The 17,591-nt window shown below is 35.4% G+C and overlaps 1 protein-coding gene across 1 annotated transcript in view; it reads right to left on the bottom strand.

The window, feature by feature from the left end:
- Positions 1-17,591, bottom strand: part of LOC107558177 (GPI-anchor transamidase-like) — a 40,574-nt gene that overhangs the window by 21,463 nt on the left and 1,520 nt on the right. The window contains exons 2-9 of the mRNA XM_016241798.1: positions 13,748-13,801; positions 12,617-12,708; positions 12,190-12,325; positions 11,778-11,889; positions 11,601-11,697; positions 9,610-9,727; positions 7,879-7,989; positions 5,036-5,208 (exon numbers count right to left, since the gene is read on the bottom strand). Coding sequence (XP_016097284.1) covers positions 5,036-5,208; positions 7,879-7,989; positions 9,610-9,727; positions 11,601-11,697; positions 11,778-11,889; positions 12,190-12,325; positions 12,617-12,708; positions 13,748-13,801 — 893 coding nt within the window. The remainder of the gene's footprint in view (positions 1-5,035; positions 5,209-7,878; positions 7,990-9,609; positions 9,728-11,600; positions 11,698-11,777; positions 11,890-12,189; positions 12,326-12,616; positions 12,709-13,747; positions 13,802-17,591) is intronic.

Raw genomic sequence — 17,591 nt, 5'->3', positions numbered from 1 at the left:
TCTAGCATCTTAGATACGGTTGCTCCTTTACGCTTAAGGAAGATTAAGGAAAACAGTTTGACACGGTATAATGAGCACACTCGCACCCTAAAGAGAGCAGCACGGAAAATGGAGCGCAGCTGGAGGAAAACAAAACATATTGCTTGGCAGGAAAGAACCCTATACTACAGAAAAGCATTAAAAACCGCTAGATCTGATTACTTTTCGTCTCTTTTAGAAGAAAACAAACATAACCCCAGGTATTTATTCAATACACTGGCTAAATTAACGAAAAATAAAGCATCAACAGGTGTTGACATTTCCCAACAGCACAGCAGTAATCACTTTATGAACTACTTTACTTCCAAGATCGATACTATTAGAGATCAAATTGTAGCCATGCAGCCGTCAGCTACAGTATCACATCAGATAGTGTGCTATAGATCCCTTGAGGAACAATTCCACTCATTCTCTACAATAGGAGAGGAAGTGTTGTATAAACTTGTTAAATCATCTAAACCAACAACATGTATGTTAGACCCTATTCCATCTAAGCTCCTAAAAGAGGTGCTTCCAGAAGTCATAGATCCTCTTCTGACTATTATTAATTCGTCATTGTCATTAGGATATGCCATATATCCCCAAAACCTTCAAACTGGCTGTTAATAAGCCTCTCATCAAAAAACCTCAACTTGACCCCAAAGAACTAGTTAATTACAGACCGATCTCAAATCTCCCTTTTCTGTCCAATATACTAGAAAAGGTAGTATCCTCACAATTATATTCCTTCTTAGAGAAAAATGATATCTGTGAGGCTTTCTAGTCAGGATTTAGACCGTATCATAGTACTGAGACTGCTCTCATTAGAGTTACAAATGACCTGCTCTTATCATCTGATCGTGGTTGTATCTCTCAATTAGTGCTACTGGATCTTAGTGCTGCGTTCGAGATTATTGACCACGACATTCTTTTGAAAAGACTAGAAAACTTTGTTGGAATTAATGGAAGTGCATTAGCATGGGTCAAATCGTACTTATCTGACCGCCATCAATTCGTAGCAGTGAATGAAGAGGTATCATAAAAACTCTGCATGTAATAACCTAGAACACTGTCTAATACTTGATGGCTGCTCTGTCAATTCTTCGTCATCAGTTAGGAACCTAGGTGTGCTATTTGATAGCAAATCTTTCCTTTGAAAGCCACATTTCTAGTATTTGTAAAACTGCATTTTTCCATTTCAAAAATATATCTAAATTATGACCTATGCTCTCAATGTCAAATGCAGAAATGTTAATTCATGCGTTCATGACCTCAAGGTTAGATTATTGTAATGCTTTATTGGGTGGTTGTTCTGCACGTTGAGTTTATTAAACAAACTCCAGATGGTTTAACATTTCTAATATTCAAATGCATTAAAGGATTGTTAGGCTGCTTTAATTAGGACAACCGGAACAGGGAACACTTTTCATAACACCCGATGTACTTGCTACATCGTTAGAAGAATGGCATCTACGCTAATATTAGTTTGTTTCTTTCTTATTCCGAGGTCACCGTAGCCACCAGATCCAGTCTGTATCCAGATCAGATGGTCACTGCAGTGAGTCACCCGGATCCAGTCCGTATCCAGCCCAGATGGTGGATTAGCACCTAGAGACAACCTCTACAGCCCTGAATGTCAGTGGAGATCAGGAAAACTAGATGAGCCCCAGAGACCGATCCCCAGTAAAGACCTTGTCTCCTAGACGGCCACCGGGACAAGATCACAGGAACCAGTCGAGTCCTCTGCTCAATGTGACTTTGCTGCAGCCTGAAATTGAACTGCTGTTTTCGTCTGTCCAGAGGAGAACTGGCCCCCCGACTGAGCCTGGTTTCTCCCAAGGCTTTTTCTCCATTCTGTCACCGATGGAGTTTTGGCTCCTTGCCGCTGTCGCCTCTGCCTTGCTTAGTTGGGGACACTTAATTTCCAGCGATATCGTTGACTTGATTGCACAGATACTATTTAAACTGAAATGGATGATGACATCACTGAATTCAATGATGAACTGCCTTTAAATGAAAATTGTATGTTTACCATTGTCATTTTGCATTAATGACACACTATTTTCCTAATTAATGCTGTACAGTTGCTTTGACACAATCTGTATTGTTAAAAGCGCTATATAAATAAAGGTGACTTGACAGCTTGTTCAGTGCATAGGCTGATGAACTGGTGACCTAACCTACTTTGCTATGCTTGAAATGTCAGTTATTAAGAACAAAACTAAAACTATCACCATTATTTAGTATTATTTTAGTATTTTTTTCCTGTTATGCGTGTGAATTACTGTGATGTTTTTATCATCTGTTTGGACTCTCATTCTGATGGCACCTATTCATTGTAGAGAATCCATTGGTGATCAACTGATGTAATGCTTAATTTCTCCAAATCTGCTCTGATGAAGAAACAAACTCATTTACATCTTGGATGATCTGGAGGTCAGTACATTTTCAGGAAATTTTCTATTTCTATTTCTAGGAATAGTTCCCCCAAAAATTTAAATCTACTCAGCTGCCAATTATTTCAAACCTGTGTAAATTTCTTTGCTTCTGTTGAACAGAAGAGAAGATATTCTGAAGAATGTGGGTAACTAAACAGTTGACGGAAACCACTGACTTCCATCGTATTTTTTTTTTCCCATAATAGGGAAGTCAATGGCTACCGTCATTCTTCAGAATATCTTCCTTTGTACACAACAGAAGAAAGAAACTCGGAAAAACTTTAGAGACCAGTTCTCACTATTAACTAGTTGTTTTTAGCATGCATATTACCAGCATAATGGCTGTTTATTAGAACTTACAAAGCACATATTATTAATGCCTTATTCTGCATGACCATATTCTAGATCCCTTAACCCTACCCCATACATAAACTTAACAACTACCTTACTAACTATTAATAAACAGTTTACTGGGGCAAAAGTTGTATTTAATAGTTAAGCGTGAGAATTGGAAACTCATACAGGTTTGGAACAACATAATGACAGAATTTTCATTCTTGGGTGAACTATCGGTAACACTTTATTTTAGGGTCAAATTCTCTCTATTAACTAGTTACTTACTAGCATGCATATTACTAGCATATTGGCTGTTTAGTAGTACTTATAAAGTACATATTAAAGGGATAGTTCACCCAAAAATTTAAATTACCCCATGATTTACTCACCACTTCTGAAGCGAAGCAATGCACTTGTATATGGACCTACGTGTAACTTTTTTTAATTGACGCACAAGGGTTAAACAACGTGGCGCAGGTCGGGAAAATGAAAACTGCATCGGGCTGAAACTAGCAAAAACACTTTCGCCGTGCCTTGCGCCGGGTGTATGATAGGGCCCATAATCTTTACTGTCAATTTTTATAAATTTAATGCATCAAAATGTATTAATAGAAAAAAATTCATGTAAAAAGCCCTGACCCCAATCTTACTGACTTTTAAAACATAGTGTGATTACCATAAACAAACTGCTTCTAAGTAACATAAAACTGCAGCTATACAATACAATTATTAATGTTTATTATTAAAAACACTAGCATGGATTTTTATTTCTCATTTTGTCTCTCATAGTTGAGGTATACCTATGATGAAAATTACAGGCCTCTCTCATCTTTTTAAGTGGGAGAACTTACACAATTGGTGGCTGACTAAATACTTTTTTGCCCCACTGTATACAGCAGTGAATTCTAACAGTAGAGTTGTCATTTTTGTGGTTAAAGAAATTTGACAAAGGACACAAACAACCCTGGCTGACAATCTTTGCTAGTGTTATAGAACAATGAGTTGATTTGAGATATGTATGAAGGGTTTTGGTAGTATTATTGCATTTTGAATGTGAATTTAAATGCTGCGCCAAGCTGAAAGTTAGTAGAACTGTGTGTAGAGTTGAAAAAAAGAGGTTCTGAATGGTGTTTAAATAATTCTGCTTGCTAAAGTTCACATAGTGAGAACTGTCTGTTAAACGTGTTTTGAACTGTTTTGAAGAGAAGGTTTAACAGATCTTTCCCTTATTTATCATACTGGAAACCTGTGTGACCCAATTTGGGAGATTTCTCAGTAACCATGGTGACGAAGTATGCAAAATCATTAGCGGGTCATTAGAGGAGTCAATATCACTAATAAGGTTTTTAATAGCGAACAGACACAATGCTTCTAATGCTTCATTAAATTAGACTGCTTGCTCTGGAACATTTAAAACGGGTTAATTAGGGCTGCCGCTCTAACCGCTAAACACTCATAAAAAAAAATCTTAATTATGCCAGACCAAAGAAAATAAAGAAATATTATTATTATTTTAATTTTCACATTAAACTGGACATTAAATGATGGAAGCCCGTTCCCGCCACAGTATTAAAAAAAGAATGAATGAATGAATGAGACTTCTCACAATTCTGACTTTTTTCTTGCAATTGAGAGAAAATAAATTAATAAATAAAAATAAGAATTGTGAGATATAAACAAAAAATCTGAATAATGAGATAAAAAGTCGAATTGACTTTTTTTATTTATTTATTTTTTATTATTCAGTGGTGGAAACAAGCTTCCATATTAAAGGGACAGACCACCCAAAAATGAAATTAAACAGTTATGGTTTCCATTGACTTCCAACGTATGGACAAAAATGCAATGTTGGTTACCAACATTCATCAAAATATTTTCTATTACGTTCCTCAGAAGAAAGAACGTCATACATGTTTTGAATATCAGGAGGGTGAGTATCCCTTTAAGAGTATGCATATAAGAGTTTAATAATTTTTCCTCCAAAGTTAGCATAGAAAATGCAGGAAAAGTCATCAGACCGCCCGCACTCATTATACCAAAATTAATGTTTAGTATTTAAGCTTTCAATGCCAACTGCATTATATAATATTTCAATATAATATATATAATCATGTTTTGTGTCCCATAAAAGCCAACACTGAATGGGCTAATTAACTCAATTTACTACAGAAGATACACTGCATTTTTCCAGGAAACTGTAATGCTCGGGATCATTTAGAGACTAACAGCTGTGTTCTACTTGCCTTTGTATTGGCGGCTCTACAGGGGATGTCAGATTGATAGTGTCCTTGGTGATCTCCACTTTGCGGACACTTCCGAAAAAGTCAGTGATAAGGACGCTCCCCGGATCCCTCTGGAACAGGTCAGTTCGGTGACCCGGAGTGGACACACACTGACTCTGCGGGCACACCTTAAACTGAAACAAACACGCAGCTATCAGTCAAATGAGACTGAGACACACAAACAAAGAGATTAATTATGGGTTGCCAAATTCTAAGAGCGCATTCATTCCCAAATGGATTTGCAGTTTAATAGAACTGCAAGCTGTCAGAAATGAATACAAAAGAAAAAGAACAAAAATTACCATTTAAATAACATCTGTTCCCGCACATCCAGCTATGGTGTGCAGGAAAGTGTCATTAATCTTGTTAATTCTTATAAAAACGGACTCTGAAAATGAATGAAAATCGGCTTGCGAATGAAACATGGACATGAAAAACATAACCAGTAACAGCTGGTAAAACTGGGTTGATCATTCATGGAGGTTTTCAACATCATTTTCATTTTAAAAAACATGGAACAAATGTAATTAAAAAGTTGCACATTGAAACAAATGTTTCTCTATGTGACCAGTTTCGGTGAGGTTTAGGTCATTATCTAAACATTTAATACATCTAAATTTGGGACTTTTGACTCTTAATTCACCCTAAGCTCTAAATCATCCTTTGTACTATGACCTCAAGATGAAATATTTTAAGAACCAATCCTGTCCAGCTGGAATGAGGTGTGTGTGGGGGGAGGGGTCGACATTAAATTGCATTCACAATTCATTTTTTTCTTCCCCAATGTGACATATTTCAATGAATATTATGAAACTGAATATTGAATGAGATTCAATAATGTCTGATTTTATCCACTGGGAAATGATTGGATTGTGAAAAGTGGACTTTCTGTATCAGAATGGAGCCAGACCTGAATGCGGGTTTGCAGTTGATTGTGGAAAGAATGGACATTTTGACCTGCTGAGAACTGAGATCATGACTGGGAAATGGATTCCCTCTGGAATAGCGTGAACATATGAATAATGCACAATAAGACCAGTAATGTGGACTAAGATTTTTGATTTAACAGGAACATGTGCAGAAGTATATCAGCTTACAATAACGACTACATAGTTTAGCCTGTTTCACTGTAAACAGGTCAATATAAAATGGTTTTAAAATGATTTAAGCCTACCTAATCAGAATCATTTAATACAATTTACAAAAAACATCAAGAATGAGGTCCTAAATTATTGACTATTTGAATGTTAATGAAAAGAAAAAGCAGCTATAAATGAAAACATCACCATTCAGCAATTCCATTATTAATACAGTCTAATTAACATCAACAGTATAATAATAATAATAATAATAATAATAATAATAATATAAACATTTAACATCTCACCCTTTACACTACTGTTCAAAAGATTTGGGTTGGCAAGATTTTTAAATGTTTTGAAAGAAGTCTCTTATGCTCATTAAGGTATTTATTTGATCAAAATATAGTAAAAGCAGTAACATTGTGAAATATTATTACAATTTAAAATTCAAATAGATTTATGACTGTTAATATGATATAAAATGCTATTTATTCCTGCAATGGCAAAGCTGAAGCAGCAATTACTTTAGTCTTCAATGTCACATGATCCTTCAGAAATCATTCTAATAATCATTCTATATATATATATATATATAACATTTCTTATTTCCAAACTTTTGAACAGAAATATATATGTATTTATAGCTGGAATGACAACAAACCAACATTTCCTGAACATCCAGTTCAGAGGCCAATTTTAAGAGCGTACTTGATGAAATTTCAGAATGAAAGGGGTCATATGATGCGATTTCAAGTTTTCCTTTCTTTTTGGAGTGTTACAAGCTGATTGTGCATAGATAAGATCACTGAAGTTGCAAAGACTAAAGTCTCAAAACCAAAGAGATATTCTTTATCAAAGTTAAGACTCTGCCACGCCCCCTTAAAACAGCTCGTTCTAACACGCCCCCACATATCTACCTCACTATGTGGAAATATTTGCATAATGTTGCCCAAATGTGTACGCAAAGAAAGAAGGCGTGGTTTCTACAACAGAATAGCAATGCATTTTATGGACGACTGTTTCGTGAACCTAGGAGAGGAGGTAATTCTGACTTTGCTATGACAATCTGGCGCTTCTGAATCAGCTACTGTTTTGTTATTAGTTTAAGTATTTGCTATTGACTGTTCAAATGCGGAGTTTTGCGCATCGTGTGTGTGTGTGTGTGTGTGCATGCACGCGCGTGTGCGCGAGAGAGAGTGAGAGAGAGAGAGAGAGAGAGCACGAGAGAGAGAGCGAGAGAATCAATAATGCCGTTGCTAATCCAGTATGGAGAGAGAGCGAGAGAAGAGCACGGGGAACAAAAAAGCACCAGAAAAGAGGCTGTTGTTGGACCGGTTTGATCAGGGAAGCACAGCACCGTGCCAACCAGAGAGGATGTGGAGGGCAGGAGAGATCAAAATGGATTGTGGGAGTTGGTGGGACTCCAACCACACAGATGAATGGAAGAGAAACTCAAGCTCACCCAGGCCTTCAGAGAAAAGGTCTCCCTCCTGACTGTTTCAAAGCTGTCTGACCTACACCTGTATTAGCCACTCTGTTTAAAGTGGCGTGCTAAGAGACCTGTGGTCCACAAGGCCGTTCTTTTCATCTGAGGCGACACAGGACGTCTTTGTGACAGACGCTTTTTAAGTTCAGCTCGTCCCAGTGGATAAAGCATTCTCCTTATTATTTGTCTGGAATTATAAACAGGCACCAAACAAACACACACACACACACACTTACCAGATCGTTCATGTTGGCTTGGCTAGCGGGGTGGACTTCCTCCAGGAACTCCAGTAAGTAGAAGGTGTACTTGTCCATCAAATGGACCCCTATTGCCAAGTCTGGCTGATGCTGTATGGACAAAACAATACAGGTGAACCAATTCCAATCTTCTATACTCTCCTAATAATTTAAAATCTTTGTTAACTATAAATGTTCAGGGCTTTCTACGTAGTCATGGTGTACAGATGTAGAGTCTAGTCTAGTTTAGTGTATTGTAGCCTGTTCACACCAAGTCCAATGTGACTAGATAAAACGATAAAAAATGTTAGCAATCAATTTTTTTTGCACTAGAAAGTATTAACAGAGGTTTATTTACACTTAGATTAGACTTTTTCATTTAAATTGATCCCATATTTTGTCATATTTTATTAATCACATTGTTACTTCTATTAATTTTATCTTTTTTTAACATTCTTTTTCACATATTTGATCAAATTTTGAAACATTTCAAAAAAATTTAAACATTTATTAAAGCATATATTAAATATATAAATATGTCCTTGTAAAAATAAACTGTATGTTTTAATGAAAATTATAGCCATGATACTGTACATATTGTTCTGCCTCATCTTTATTACACTAGACAAAATAGTAACAAACCATTCAGAATAATAATTATTAATAATTAATAAGATTAACAATGCTCACATATAGCTGGTCAGATTAAACATTTTAGATACACTTACGTTCAAAAGTTTGAAGTCGATAAGATTTTTTGTTTTGTTTTGTTTTTGAAGGACTGCATATATTTGACAAAAATACAGTAAAAACTGTAATATTGTGAAATATAACTACAATTTAAAATAAGTATTCTCATTTACTTTAAATGTGATATCTTCCAGTCTCCAATGTCACATGATCCATCAGAAATCATTCTAATCCTAATTCTAATATGCTGATTTGGACATTTGAACATTCAGAAGAACTGGATTTATTTGAAATAAAATGATTTCGTTACATTATAAATGTCTTTACGGTCACTTTTTATTAATTTAATGCATGCTTGCTAAAAAAAATATTAATTTATTTTTTAAAACTCTGAAATATCTTACTGTAGTGATCCATAAGCCATATATTAAATTTGGTCAGCATGAATTTATAAAGCTGATTAATTAATCAAAGCAGTTAGCACACGTTCCAGGAACACACCTATCCTTGATGCTCGTTTGGTTTGATCCCAGACTTCATCATGTCCCAAATCATCCTGATTTCCCATCCATTTAAGCTCCAAAAACCTTGTTGTCTATGATTTTTATGTCAATGATTTTCAAAGGTTCTGCAGAATTGTAATAATACCTTTACGGTCACTTTTTATTAATTTAATGCATGCTTGCTAAAAAAAGTATTAATTTATTTTTTAAAAATCTGAAATATCTTACTGTAGTGATCCATAAGCCATATATAAAATTTGGTCAGCATGAATTTATAAAGCTGATTAATTAATCAAAGCAGTTAGCACACGTTCCAGGAACACACCTATCCTTGATGCTCCTTTGGTTTGATCCCAGACTTCATCATGTCCCAAATCATCCTGATTTCCCATCCATTTAAGCTCCAAAAACCTTGTTGTCTATGATTTTTATGTCAATGATTTTCAAAGGTTCTGCAGAATTGTAATAATATCCAACAGCTACAACTAATGTTAATTGTCAGGAGTGCAGAAGATCAAGAGCAGAAGGTTTGACTCACTGAGAGCGAGTCCTCTCCCACTTGACTGCTGGCCAGGGCCATGAGGTTGGGCGAATAAAACCTCTCATACATGGAGGCCCCCTGGCACGTGTCTATGATGAACAACAACTCGTTGTACCTGCAAAGAAAGGAGGCCGTTTTAGAGCCGGTTGATTCTTGTCAGTTTTAAATTACTTTCCTTCTTATAACATTGCAATCTAATGTCATTTATAATTAAAGCCGGTTGTGAAGTAATAATAGCCAGACCTGACCTGCAGCACAGGGATCAAGGCTGTCTGAGCCACGTTCACTATACAACCAACACAGCACTCACTGCAAGCCGTTGCCACGGTAACCAAGAACCCAGCATCCATTAATGCTCCATTCACAAAATAAAATATATAATAAAAATTAGAAACCACTTCTGGCCATCTCTGATTAGCGAGAGAGAGAATGAGAAGGCTTGATATCGCATGAACCTAAGATGTAATAGGGAAGCAATGAAGCACAAAAGGGGCTTTACTAAGTTATTGGATCAAGCATGCAATTACCACATTGACAGGCACAAAACATCCTGTGCTGTAGTCCTCTACAGGAAGAGAGGAAGCTCTCATTACACCTCACTCTAGCCTCCCACAATATTTACACTGCGTTGGAACCTAAACAGACTATTAGAGCATTTATAACACACAATTAATACGTTAGGCAGCTGCAGCGCTTCAGCCATGTACATCAACACTGTGTCCAGGAGTCACACAATGAAGGCTAGACTGCATATTTTAATGTTGTGCTTTAATGTCATTTAATGTGCGTTTTGGAATTGGTTTTGGTCAATTTCTGCTATTTGCTCTCTGCAGTAAGTACACAATTATTAAGCTGAATGAATACATTTGCTGATACGACTGGAAGTGTGACATTGCTTTTATTCAACGGTTGAACAAGCATTCAATGAACATTTATACGGAGTAACTTAAGTACTTTTATTTTTCCTCCTCCAAGGAAAATAGTTTTAAATGAAACCAAGCCGTTACTAAATGAATCTGATTTTGTATGAATCTGTTGAGTGCTAATAAAGATAAGTCGTTGTTTTATTCTTGAATAAATCAGGGATGAACTTACAGTGCATGAGGATACAGAGACAAATTCAGCCTAGATCCTGTATATTTAAAAAAAAAAAAACTAAATAAATAGATAAATATCCACTTCAACTGTCTCAGGCCACATTCACACTGTTGTCTTTATGGAAACCATAAATGACTACACAACAATAATAATAATAATAATTATTATTAGTAGTAGTAGTAGTATTTATTTAATTAAAAAAATCATAATAATATATAAATAATATTATTTAGTGATAATAATAACACATTTTCATCCAAATCATCTTACAGTACACTTGTTATAGTGGCAGTCTCTCTGTAACAACCCAAAGTTAAGTGGCTCGGTCAAGGGTATAACAGTGATATCCATGGATAGGGGGTGGGATTCAAACCTATAACCATTCATTTACCAGGACAGATCTTTCACCACAAGATTGAGACCGTCATAAATCAATATGTCATAAATCAATCATATGTGATAAATCAAGATGCTACAGTTACTGTGTGTCCAGTGCATCTCTTTCAATAATAACCTTCTCTTTTGCCACATCTGCTCAAAAGCATCAGCCAGCTCCATGTTGCTGATCTCCTCAGAGTCCTGGAACTTCAGGAAGCCGTTTCCACCGTGACCTGTGAAAACAGAGACCCACAGATTCAGAAAAAAAAAGAAGAAATGCAAAAGCCAGTAATGAGGCCAACAACCCAAAGTTAAGTGGCTCGGTCAAGGGTATAACAGTGATATCCATGGATAGGGGGTGGGATTCAAACCTATAACCATTCATTTACCAGGACAGATCTTTCACCACAAGATTGAGACCGTCATAAATCAATATGTCATAAATCAATCATATGTGATAAATCAAGATGCTACAGTTACTGTGTGTCCAGTGCATCTCTTTCAATAATAACCTTCTCTTTTGCCACATCTGCTCAAAAGCATCAGCCAGCTCCATGTTGCTGATCTCCTCAGAGTCCTGGAACTTCAGGAAGCCATTTCCACCGTGACCTGTGAAAACAGAGACCCACAGATTCAGAAAAAAAAAGAAGAAATGCAAAAGCCAGTAATGAGGCTGTTACCGGTCTGACCTGTCAGGTAGATGAGAATGTTGCTGCGGTCGTCGGAAAGCAGACGTTTGGATCGAGGGGTGCTGGGGGGGAGACGCCCTGTCAGGACTCGCAGAAAATTCTCAACTGTGACCTGTAAAACAAAAAAGAAAATGCTTTTAAAATAAGACCTGCCACAAAAAGATGGCATCTCAAAAATGCCTGTCCTTAAAAGTGAGTAATTGGTTCTTAACATTTTTTTTTTTTTAAAACACCAATCATTCAGGAAACATCACTATTGTGTGTTGCTCAGAGACAAGCAATAGTCGATCCTGCTTTGACTTCGCTTAGAAATATTTTCATTAAGTTTAAACATTTTCTTCTGCTGAAACAGAACAAGGCTTACTAGCATCCAATATTAGTGATATTAGTTTCAAACCAAAAGCAGCTTCACCTCATATCCGCGGTAATCCACCTCCACGTCATCTCCATACACATTCAGCTCCATATTCTTATGACTGAACACAGTGGCTGGTCTGGGGTTTCTATAGTTACAGGCCATATCATCGGCTAGCATCAGCACAATGTGACTGGGGAAGCAGAGCAAACACATCTAATCAGAGCAGACAGGAACACAACTATCACTGACTCGGTGTGACAAAAGAGCACACATGCAGCTATCTCTGGAGAAAACAGATATTTTCTCCATTTTTCTCCACATTTAAATAATGCGTCACTGTGTAATGAGGATGCCAGGAGGCAAAAATAGTTGATATACAATAGATTGGTCCAATTATATTGTCGTTCAACAGGCCACTGTTTTTTAAATGTGTCTTGAGAAGATGCTTTAGAACATAATTGAAGCAAATGAGTAAGTTTACCTGTCTGGAATGCCCAGTCTCTTTACACTTCTGTATACCGATAATGTGTTCGCCACATGCCGATAATTAAACCAGAATCTAGACGTGCAGACCTAGACATAAACATGATTATAAACTCCAAAAAACATGGCAAAAAGCAGCAATTAAGAAAACATGTTGGCAAGTTGAAATTCAAAAAACATTATAAAATCATGTAATATGTCTAAATTAACTTTTCTTCGTCTTCTTTTCTATTATTGCTATTATATGCTAGTACAATTTATCTATATGTACCCTTAATTACATTAATGCTAACCTGCAATAAATCCCTATTTTTACAAAACCTATAACAGCAGCCTAAAACAATGGTTAAACAGCATTAACCAAATGTCTTTGTCGTCTTGCTTCTTCTCCTATTTAGATTTAATATATTTTTATTTTACTTTTAGTTTAGTAATAGTAGTAGTAATTTTATAACTTCAACTTTTAAGTTTAAGTGTATTTATATGTAATATAATATGTATTTATATGTAATTAATATGTATATTTTAATTATCAAAAACTATTTTAAATATGGTTTTAATTAACAATACTGACTATAATACAGTGGTTCATAAACAGTGGGTCGGGGCCCACTAGGGGGCCCCAGCAAACTTCTAAGGGGGACTCATCCACCTCATTTTGTTTTCCTTTGAAGAAAACTATACCACTGTTTAAAAAACAAAGTCTGATTTTAAAAGTGTGATTTCTAAACCTGGAAAAATCATCATGTAAATTATGAGCATATAAATTCATGTAAACTCCATGGGCATTTTATAAATATATACTTCTTACTAGTTATGCCAAGCTCTAAAATAATGAATAAAATATTCTTAAAATAAAAGTCTGTATCTTAAATCACAAATAACTTGGATGAGGTGTTTGAATATTGTTGTGGGCATCGGGGGTTCTTGAAGTCAAAAAGGTTCAGAACTACTGCTATATAAAATGTCTTCTACGTTGTCACAGGATAAATCTAGTTTACCATGTTGAGCATTTGAAAATGATTTGCTTATCATATGTTGTTGTCTTGTTACGTTTTACTAACAAAAATGCATGTTTAGGATTTGTATTCATTATAAATTCTCATAAATTCTCAAAATTAAAACTTACCAGAACTGCCCAGTTGTTGGTGTGGCCACTGCTGAAAAACTGTCCAGCTTTGGTCTAAAAAAAAAATAAAATAAATAAATCAATATTAATGGTGTACAAATTGAACAAGACTCAACATTTGATTCCAATTCAATTTCATATGTTGTGCGCTCCTTAATGCAGACTAATAATGCATTATTCATTTAATCAAACTCTCAAAAGTAGCACAAAATGTGAAATTTTTCTCTTTCAGTTAAATCCATGGGCAAGAGAAAAGTAAATGGAAACCATACATAGAGTCTTTGTCCATTTTAGCCACTGTATGAAAGCTTATGAAAGCCACTTAAATTAAGTAATATGATGGCAAAGTGCTAACAGCACAAATTGCCTCCACATGTACTGACTGAATGCTGTATGCACTTTATAGAGAAAAATTACAAGGCATGACATGACTGCTTTGAGATGCATTTGCAGGAAGTCATTTGACATGAAACATCATGCACAGGTTTTGAACCAGTGGAGCTTTAAAACTAGTTAGAAGAAGAAGCCAAATATTGATAAATTAAAACATTCAAATAAGAAAAATATAATTTGACATACTTTTAAAAAGAGTGCTTACTATGAAAATAATATACTTTAAAATAATATATTTAAGAGGGAACTGAATGTAACCATTAAATGTACCGTAAATTAAATTGATATAAAACGCAATTAGTTGAACTTAAAGGAACACGCCACTATTTTTTAAAATAGGCCCATTTTCCAACTCCCCTAGACTTAAACAGTTGAGTTTTACCGTTTTCGAATCCATTAAGCCTATCTCCGGGTCTGGCGGTAGCACTTTTAGCTGTAGCTTAGCATAGATCATTGAATCGGATTAGACCATTAGCATCTTGCTCAAAAATGACCAAAGAGTTTCTATATTTTTCCTTTTTTAAAACTTGACTCTTCTGTAGTTACATTGTGTATTAAGACAGATGGAAAATGAAAAGTTTTTTTTTTTTACGCCGGAATGAGAGTATAATTCCTAGCCATATCGGCCTAGAAAATCACAACTTTTCATTTTCTGTCTGTCTTAGTACACGATGTAACTACAGAAGAGTCAAGTTTTAAAAAGGAAAAATACAGAAACTCTTTAGTCATTTTTGAGCAAATGCAGACATGGATTTATGATACACGACGCAACGCGTAAAAAGACAGTATAAGTCATTATAATCAGTAATTATGTCCCCACTGGATGCAACAAATGCCTCGTTTATAATGGGTTTTATTAGTGTTGTCTCATCGCGCCGAGACACGGCATCACAGTATGGTAAGGGGCGTAACATTTCCGTCACACGCTTGAGGTATTCAGCCAATCACAATGCACTGGATAGCTGGCCAATCAGAGCACACCTCGCTTTTCAGAACGATGAGCTTTGTAAAAATCGACACGTTTCAGAAAGGCGGGGCATAGAGGAGCAACAATAATGTACAGTATGTGGAAAAGAATGTGTTTTTTTAACCTTAAACCGCATAAACACATTGCATTACACCAAATACACAACATAATGCTCTTTTTAGCAACGTCATATGACCCCTTTAATATTTCTAATGATACAGTTTCTCCAGATCAAGTAAGAGTGTGATGTTTTAACGTGCTGTGTGAATGTGAAACAATAATCGAATTAACAGGTAACTTAATTAACGACGCTGTCTACATTGCTTAGGTACTTGTAAAGATTTTAAAGATTCGAAGTACACTACAAATGCACATTCAATACAGTTAAACTTCTTGTATTTTCTTATTCACTTCTGTTTCACAAGGGAAGCACACTAGAAAAGTGTCACAAACACTTTTAGATTTAAAATGATGCCATTCTCTGAAGCAACATTAACTTTTTACATTGTTTGACATTTATATTGTGAATAATATATTTCCATTTTGTTGACATTTGGGCCTATATTGTAAACATGATGTATTTGTGTCAATGTGAATGTTTGAACACATCAAATATTAAAAAAAGAGATAAGTGAAAGATGACAAGATGATGAAAAGGCATTTTGCCTTGCACAGAGTGAATAATAACAATGACAATAATAACAATAAAACGATGCAATGCAGGGGCCCATTCTTCGTATGTCGCTAACTCTGCTGGATTTGATTGTTGACGATTTGGCATGATCTTGGATTATTTGGTTCTTCAAAGCTCATCCTGGACTTGCTGTCATAGCAACAGGTCGGGATTTGTTTCATTCTGTGTATATATGTTTTAGTTAGTTATATGTTAGATATAGTTTCATTTTATTAAATCCCTTATATTCACAACGGATTGTTTCTGTTTACTGTTCACAGTTCCAAGTCAATGAATGTTTGAACCCTCGCTACATTTTGAATTACTGCTAGCACTGTACAAAGAAGGACAGTTTATTGTTCCGTGGCCAGAAAATAAATATTCCTTGAATTGATAAATGATTATATTGTCTGCTCGGTGGACGGACAGATCAAATAATTGTAATATTGATTCTGCTACAGTTAATTCGAAGATATAATCTAAATATTTATTATGAATCATAACCAGTTATAATTCGTCATAAATATTCCCCTTTTTAGAGCTAATAAATAATAATAAACGTTACAATTATTTGGTTCTTCAAAGCTCATCCTGGACTTGCCGTCATAGCAACAGGTCGGGAGCAGGCTTATTTCATGTAAACAGGATTAGATTGCATCTTTTTAAGTGGAATTGATACTTAAAATATGTCCCAGCCACTGCTACTATTACAAGAGTACCCTACTAATCCGGGGACAATAATTTAAAATAGTAATTAAAAAAATAATTTGAAAACAATATTATATGTTGTGTAATCTATAATACTATAGACAGCCAGTTTTATTTATTTTTCATTGAAAGATTTATTTGTGATAAAATAATTACTTTATAATTGTATCAGTGTCTTAATCTGAGTTGTGCATTAATTTGAGTGGTGACTGCTATTATGGGAGTGACTTGATGGAGCGCAGGAGATGCAGATAGCTTGATCTTGACCCTTAAGGAACTGCTGTCACATAACAAATCTGCTCCAAAGATAAAATTACATGAATTGCTAATTACAACATTGAAATAAAAATGTAAATCCTGTACAAATAGTAGAAATCCTGAAAATAAATAATTGGGAATCATGTTAAAAAATAAATAAATAAAAAACAGTGCACATTTCATTAATCTATTATGTCATTTATATAGTTTTGTTCACTTGGTTGTTTCCCTATAAAGGTCCAGAAATTTGTCAAGTTTTTACAACGTGTTTTTGAGCAATGTAGCCAATCACAGTCACTTCTGTTGATTTCTTGGACACCTCTGATTGGCCATTCCGTTCAAATGAGTCAGAATTCACTCACGGCTAAATGCCGGATTTTGAATCCTCTCACTGACTGTAACACAATGAAAATAAGAGGTTCACTGATTCCAAAGAAACTTTGTGAGGTCGCGATGAACTGAAGTAAGTGACACCTTTTAACCATTACAAACGAAGCATTTGTTGCGTCCAGTGAGGACATAATTACTGATTATAATGACTTATACTGTGTTTTTACGCTTTGCGTTGTGTAATGCGCCGCATAAACATAAAACCATGTCTGCATTTGTGATCGGAGAAATGACAAACAACAAGCGCTACTCTACACTGCTCAAATCTCACGTTTGAATCATCAGTGGCAAATCCTTTAAAGCTGCAGTCCGTAAGTTTTGCCTCTTTGTCGCCATCTCTGTTTGAAAACCTGGAATTGCAGTTACTTGCGTAATTATCTAGCTTGCGTGGGTTGTACTCTGGCACGGCTCAAGCACGGATGAATCTAATGTTCTGAAGAGTATGTGTGGCAGTC

Source organism: Sinocyclocheilus grahami, unplaced genomic scaffold, assembly GCF_001515645.1.
Source record: "Sinocyclocheilus grahami isolate Dianchi unplaced genomic scaffold, SAMN03320097.WGS_v1.1 scaffold634.1, whole genome shotgun sequence".
Lineage (NCBI taxonomy): Eukaryota > Metazoa > Chordata > Actinopteri > Cypriniformes > Cyprinidae > Sinocyclocheilus > Sinocyclocheilus grahami.
This window is presented reverse-complemented; position numbering and strand designations above follow the sequence as displayed.